The sequence below is a fragment of the Chrysochloris asiatica genome, unplaced genomic scaffold (assembly GCF_000296735.1).
Source record: "Chrysochloris asiatica unplaced genomic scaffold, ChrAsi1.0 scaffold00116, whole genome shotgun sequence".
Lineage (NCBI taxonomy): Eukaryota > Metazoa > Chordata > Mammalia > Afrosoricida > Chrysochloridae > Chrysochloris > Chrysochloris asiatica.
The window spans coordinates 2,016,548-2,023,530 of record NW_006408634.1 but is presented as its reverse complement, the minus strand read 5'-3'; the positions used below and the strand labels follow the sequence as shown (position 1 = coordinate 2,023,530).

Sequence of the window (6,983 nt, the reverse complement as noted above, 5' to 3'; positions counted from 1 at the left end):
ACTTGGTCATTGACTTGGTCATTGACTCGATCTTTAACTTGGTCATTGACTTGGTCATTGACTTGGTCATTGACTCGATCTTTAACTTGGTCGTTGACTTGGTTGTTGACTTGATCGTTGACTTTGATCATTGACTTGGTTGCTAACTTGGTCATTGATTTTGATCATTGACTTGATCGTTGACTTGGTTGTTGACTTTGATCATTGACTTGGTCTTTGACTCAGTCGTTGACTTGGTCATTGATTTAATTGTTTGGGATAACAGAATGGCATTTATTGAGATGAGAAGATCCGTGTGAAGGAAGAGCTTATTTGAGATACTTATTGGATATCTGAGTAGCTGTCCCATAAGCAGCTCGACATTCAAGAACAGTGAAACTAATGAAAGGAACCATCAGTTGATACTGGATAACTGAAGCTTGTCATCTTTAGTCTGTCTACCATGACAGTCTGACGACTGAACATGTACAAACTTAACCTTGTTTATCGTCACCTCCTCCACTCTGTCCCTGCCATTTCCCCTTCAGGCTCCTGCCTCCCTGGTGCCATCTTTCCATCCTAACTCCCACACTCCCCCACAAGTAACTCCCTACAAAACCCAGAAAAACAAACCCACTGCTATCAAGTCCATACTGACTCACAGTGACCCTGCAGAACAGGAGAGAAGTGCTCTGTTGTGTTTCCGAGGCTGTAAATCTTTATAGAAGCAGACTACCTCATCTCTCTCCCACAGGGCAGCTGGTGGCTTTGAACCACTGGCCTTTCAGTCAGCAACCCAATGCTTAATCTACTGTACCATCATAGCTTCTATAGTTTCCAAGATACATCAGAGATTTGCCTCGCAGCTCTGGGCTTCTGTCTACACATCTCCAAACCTGAATCCAGTGCTCTCTCTTGAATATCTGACAAAACTCAGTAAACTAGGAAAGCTATGTCTTTGAGAACTCAACACACCCACCCACCAAAGAAGTTGGCAGTGCCCCATTCCCAAATAATCGAGTAGGACTTTGACCATATGTTTTTCACCATCTCAGAGATTCTGCTTTTAGATATGACTGGCATCTGTCTCTCTCCCCAGAACATCTTGCTACAGAATCAGTCTCTTTTCAAACTAACAATCCCTGACAGGGACGGAGTACCCAGTAAGCAAGGGTACTTGGGCACCCATGTGAAATCATTCACCACAGATTAGTAAAGCACAAGTAATCCAGTAAGTAAGCACAAGTCAACTCATGCTTACTTTGATTACTAGGCAATCTAGCCCTGATCTTGACCATGATTTCACCTTGGGTGGTCTATAAATTTCTTACTGTTCTCTTCGTTGTTTTAATATCTTGAATGAAGAAGCTAGCAGTTTCCCCTCTTCACTTTTTATCACCATCTGGGGTGCTTATATTTGGAGTTCTGGTGTGGCTCTGTGAGTTAATGGACTGTATTGCAAAAACAGAAGTTCAAGCTCACCAGCCACTCCTCGGAAACCCTATACAGGGTCGCTATGGATCAGAACCGACTCAACAGCACTTAACAGCAACAACAAAGTTAGTGATGGCACTTGCTGCCAAGCAGTCAGATAGTAATCAACCTGCCTGAGGAGGGTGTTAAGGATGATGACACCCCCCCCCCCACAGAGTTGTTGACCTAACTCTCAGGCTGGTTTCCAAGGACTAGCACCTTCATAGGGATGAGTAAAAGATAGCCCCCAAATGTTATATTTACAACTGCCAAAAAATGGTCATAATCAATATATAAATCATCAGGCCCTATAAATTAAATGGAGCAATCTTAGAGAGGGCATCTTGTACAGACCACAGTCAACAAAAACAGACAAGTGGAGTTGAAAATTGCCACTTGTGATGGATTGAATATATGTTTTAAATCATATCTTCTGTATCTGTAGTCTTTGTTATGTTAATGAGACAGGATTCGTATAGGCAGTGCATTAAGTCCATGTCTTTTGAGATATAAAAGGGTTTAAACAAGTAAGCAAAAGAAGCAAAGATGGGGTTTAAGATAGATGCCATGACACATGGAGATCTCCAAGAAACCACGAAGCAGAACTGAGGAGATAAAGGCCTGCCTCCAATGCCAGCAGAGAGAGAAAGCCTTCCTCTCAAGCCAGCACTCTGAATTCGGACTTCTAGCCTCCTAAACGGTGAGAAAGTACATTTCTGTTTGTTAAAGTCAACCAGTCACTTGTGGCATTTCAGTTCTCACAGCATTAGATAACTAAGAACACCTTTTAAGACTTCTTTGAGCACAGAGTAAAAGTAATAAATCTGCTCTTACCTGTGACCAAAAGGTCAAGGGGGTTGCTGGGCCTTGACCAGTAGAGGGGTTGTTCTTTTAAAGAACCATAGCATCTGTAGGTTCCACCATCAGTCAGCGTCACAGGGAAGATGATGAAGGTGTTGTGGCTCTGAGAGAAACGGTCCTGAAGTAAGACGTTGCTGCCATTTTTGAACAGATAAAAGCTGTCAAAGTGATGCACTGAGTGACAAGAGAGGGTCACATTTTCTCCTGAGGTCACACGGGGACCATGATGAGCAGTCAGGGAGAGTGTGTCGTTGTAGCCTCCTGGAAGAGAACAGAGCGTGATACTACCAGGAAGTCACTCTCTGCCATTCACAAAGGAGGAAACCAAGGTGAAATGCACCCATTCACTCTTATTGCTCTACAGGGATCACAAGGACAAAACAAAACAAAATACTGTTCTTATTTTCCCGTGACCTGGTATCAGAGAGTTGTTGTATGTCCAGAGGACGAGCAGAATATCTATTCCACATGAAGTGTAGTTCCTTAGCGACTCCAGCCTCCTCTCTGAAGGGAGATTGGGCCAGAGTCAGTACAGAGGGATGATGGAAACAAAACAGTTGAGGAGATTGGGCAGGGGTCAATAATAGGTAGGTACCAAGTTCTGGGAGACAGATACCAACACTGGGGACATTGCACTGAGGTGGCCCTTACCTGTCACCACCAGCTCCAGTAAGTCACTTCGTGTCGACCAGTTCCCGTTATTAAAGAACTCACAGTAGTATGTCCTTGCACTGTCTGACGTCACATTCTGGATGAAGAACTCAACCACCTGCTGGTCATCCTGAAGGAATTTGGTATCAAAATTTCCATGTCCTATACTTCTCAGGAGCATTGTAGTCATTCCTGAAGGTCCCTTGCAGAGAATGGTCACAGTACTCCTCTGGGGAATCACAGTACCTGGCACTGCCCAGATGGAAGGCTTAATCACTAGAAAAGAAATAAAACCTGGAGTTTTAACACATCCTGATGTCAGAAAACTCCCCTTCTTGGACACTATGGTCAACAGGCATAACAGTCTCCAAAGACAATGGTCTACATCCTACTTTGGTGAATAGCAACTGGGATCTTAAAAGGTCATAACCATCTAAGGTAAACTACTGGTCTCTACCTGTCCAGAGAAAAGAAGAGTCATGCAAATTGAAGACACTTGTAAACAATTAGTTCAGGGGACTGATGAACCATGTGAACATCATTCTCCATGACCCCGAGACCAGAAGAACTCGATGGTGCCCAGCTACCATTATCAACTGCTCTGAAAGGGATCACATTAGAAGACAGAGTGGGAGAAAAACATGGAACAAAACTCAAAAGCGTAACAAAAATCAGGCTTACTGATCAGCTAGAGACTGGCAGATCTCCTGAGACTACAGCCCTTGGTCAGTGTTCAGGTCTGAAACTGAACTCACCCCGTGGCTCAGTTTGAACCACGAACCTTGAGTTTAGCATCCCAGTACTTAACCCATTGTGCCACTAGTGTACCTTAATTAAGAATACAAGCAAAACAAAAATGAAAAATAGTTGCCATGAAGTTGATTCCTACTCATGGCGATCCCACGATTGCCGTAATAGAACTACTCCATAGGGTTTTCAAAGCTGTGATCCTTCAGAAGCAAATAACCAGACACTGGTTTCTTCTGAGGTATAGTTGAGTAGGTTTGAACCACCAAAATATAGAGATGTTTATATTGCTAATAATTAGGTATACAAGTATGAGCTAAAACTGGTGGTTCTCAATAAAGGAAAACCTACCTCTGGGGTTGGTTAGAATAGTGAGACAATTTGGCGCTTAACCATTTGTATTGTATAATTAGAGATCTTGATATGTGGTCTACAATATAAAGACATACAACTTGCAGATCTGGTAACAGAACTGATGTTTCAGCTGACATACGTGTTTGAGTAGGAATTAGCTAGGTGATATGGACAGTCAAGATTGAGCATTAACACACAGCTTGATGTCAGTAAACGATGTCACCAAAAAGTACACACAAAAAAGGACCTGTTGGTAATTACTTTGGAATCTACAACTTTGAAACAAAATCAAATACAACCAAAAAATATATGTATGGGTATATGTGTATGTATGTAGGCATATATGTGTATAGATATGAACATATGTGCATATAAAACACATGGGACTAATTCTTAGACATAAACATATACCTCGACGGACTGAATTTCTGGGTTTGAAGGAAAAGAACCACAGATCAGAGAATTGGCATAGTGTAGTTCATAAAGTTATATCCTACATCCTAATTTGGTGGGTAGAATCTGGAGTCTTAAAAGCTTGCAAGTAGCATCTAAGATAAAACTATTAGTTTCTGCTCATTCAGAACTAAAGAGAAAAAAGAAAAATCTAAGAAAACTCAAAGAAACTAGTCTAAGGACAACTAAATCTACATGAACCACAGCCTCATCTACCTTGAGACCAGAAGAACTAGAGGGTGTGTGGCTACCTCTACCAATCATACTAATCAGGGTTATGATAGATGGATCCTGATAAAATGAGAGAAAAATGCAGACCAGATTCTCATCAAAAAACACACTTACTGGACAGTTGAGACTAAAGGACTCCCTAATACTATACCCTGAAATATCTCTCAAACCTTGACCCAAACTAAGAAAAAACTGCTCTCCTTTAAAAAAAAAATCAACTTTATGAGACCAATAAATGACTTTAAGACAAAGATAGGAAAGTAAGGGGTTAGAGAGCTAGAATGATGGAAATGGAACAACTAGAATGGAAATAATGGAAATGCTCACACATTTCACATTGTGAAGAATGTAACCGTTGTCACTAAACAACTAGTGTGTAAATTGCTGAGTGGGAACCTAAACTGCTGTGCAGAGGAGGAGCCAAGATGGTGGACTAAACAGATAACGCTACTCAGACCCTCTACAAGAAAGAAAAGGAAAACCAAATGCAATACACATAGACGGCAATCCTGGAACCCTGAGCTTCATAGGAAAGGTTGGAGATGTGGACCAAACACTTAGTGGAAGGTAAGGCCGAGGGGGCAGTGAAGAAGGGAGGTAGGAGAACAAACAAGATGGCGGATCTGATGGAAGTGCAGTAAGGAGCTCTGTCAGCAACAACACAGAATACAGGACCAAGCAGGCTCAGGGGATGGTCCCAGAACTCTGAACTACATATAAAGGAATATTTAGAAGGTTGGAAGGCTTACAGCTGGGGGAATTTGTGACAGAAGCAAGAAATCCATTGCTTTCTAGTCCAGGATGCTTAGCTGCTCCAGGATCCGCCATCTTGGGTGAGACAATGTGGGGGAAGGATCTGAACAGCCACAGACACCTGACAGAACCACAGAGATAAAGGTGTGGACATTCTTTTCTTTTGGTATCTGTTCATTGGTCCCTTGCTATCTGTGCACCTCCATTCTGGTGACTATAGGGGTGCCTGAGCTAGTGGACACCCCAGCCCCACCTTTGGAGGGTTCTACTATGCATGTGCAGAGATCTCCTCGAAATTAAAAGAGACAGTTTCCACTTAAAACCAAATGGCCACAGTTGGCACTGAACTGTTGATAACTAGAAAAAAAGACCAGAACGGGGATTGTGGAGCGGGACAAACAGACAAAAAAGGAAACAGGCCAAAAACTAAATCCTAAGTTACGTCAAAACAACCAACAGTGGTATCTTGAAACTTCTCAGGAAGAAGAGTGAAAAGGGAAGCCCATTTTCTGATCACATCTACCTGGAGGCAATCAGAAAGCATAAAAAATACCAAAATACATACCCATCTAAGTATTAAGGCCACAGATAACCCCTGAATATGCCCAAAAAACAGAAGCAAATGACCATATCTGCACATGTCCAGAAAAAAGACAAAGTGACTGAGGCATAATAACCTGGAAGTAGACCTACACTCCATACTGGAAGATGGGCAGGCTTCAGAAATGCCTGAGACGGAATTCAGAAAAATGATTATAAAATGTTTCAAAATACTATACAATGGAGTTGAGAAAAATAAGAAGTAAGGAAAGTGCTACAGGAACAGTCAAATAAGATAAATACAGCATTGGATACAATTTAAAACCTACAGAAAGAGGTCCAAACGATTAACAGAAATGGACAACACACTGAAAGGGCAAAGAATTGAAGAGATAGAAGCCAGAACTAGTGTGCTAGAAGATAAATCTCTCAACGCTACTAAGATGGAAGAGTAAATACAAAAAAGGATTTAAAAAATCTGAAGAAGGCCTAAGATTCATGTTGGACATTCAGATAGACATTAAATGATCACTGCAAAGGCAAAGTTTCTCTTCTGCAAGGAGAGGAGATATCTAAAATGCTGATACCCAAAAACATAAAGAGGAATAACATAAGAATTATTGGCATTCCAGAACAGAAACACTCACACAAGTCCACAGAGGAGATAGTTGAAGAGCTTCTGGAAGAAAACTTTCCTAACATCATGAAAAGTGAAAAGATAAGCATTCAAGAAGCTCCACAACCCCCAGGATGGATAGACCCTAAAAGACAATCACCAAGACATATAATAATCAAGCTCTCCAAAATCAAATCTAAAGACAGGATCTTGAAAGCAGCTAGGGAAAAGAGAAATATAACATACAGAGGCAAGCAAATCAGATTAAGCTTGGATCTCTCAACAGAAACCATGCAGGCAAGAAGGCAATGGGGAGACATATATA

General features: G+C 41.5%; 1 protein-coding gene across 1 annotated transcript in view; it reads right to left on the bottom strand.

Moving 5' to 3' along the window:
• The window catches only part of GP6 (glycoprotein VI (platelet)), a gene marked incomplete at its 5' end in the record, with an annotated part of 30,303 nt that extends 23,472 nt beyond the window's left edge, over nt 1-6,831 (bottom strand). The window contains 3 exons of the mRNA XM_006868301.1: nt 2,287-2,574; nt 2,965-3,240; nt 6,813-6,831. Coding sequence (XP_006868363.1) covers nt 2,287-2,574; nt 2,965-3,240; nt 6,813-6,831 — 583 coding nt within the window. The remainder of the gene's footprint in view (nt 1-2,286; nt 2,575-2,964; nt 3,241-6,812) is intronic.
• Nucleotides 6,832-6,983: the final 152 nt, after the last annotated feature.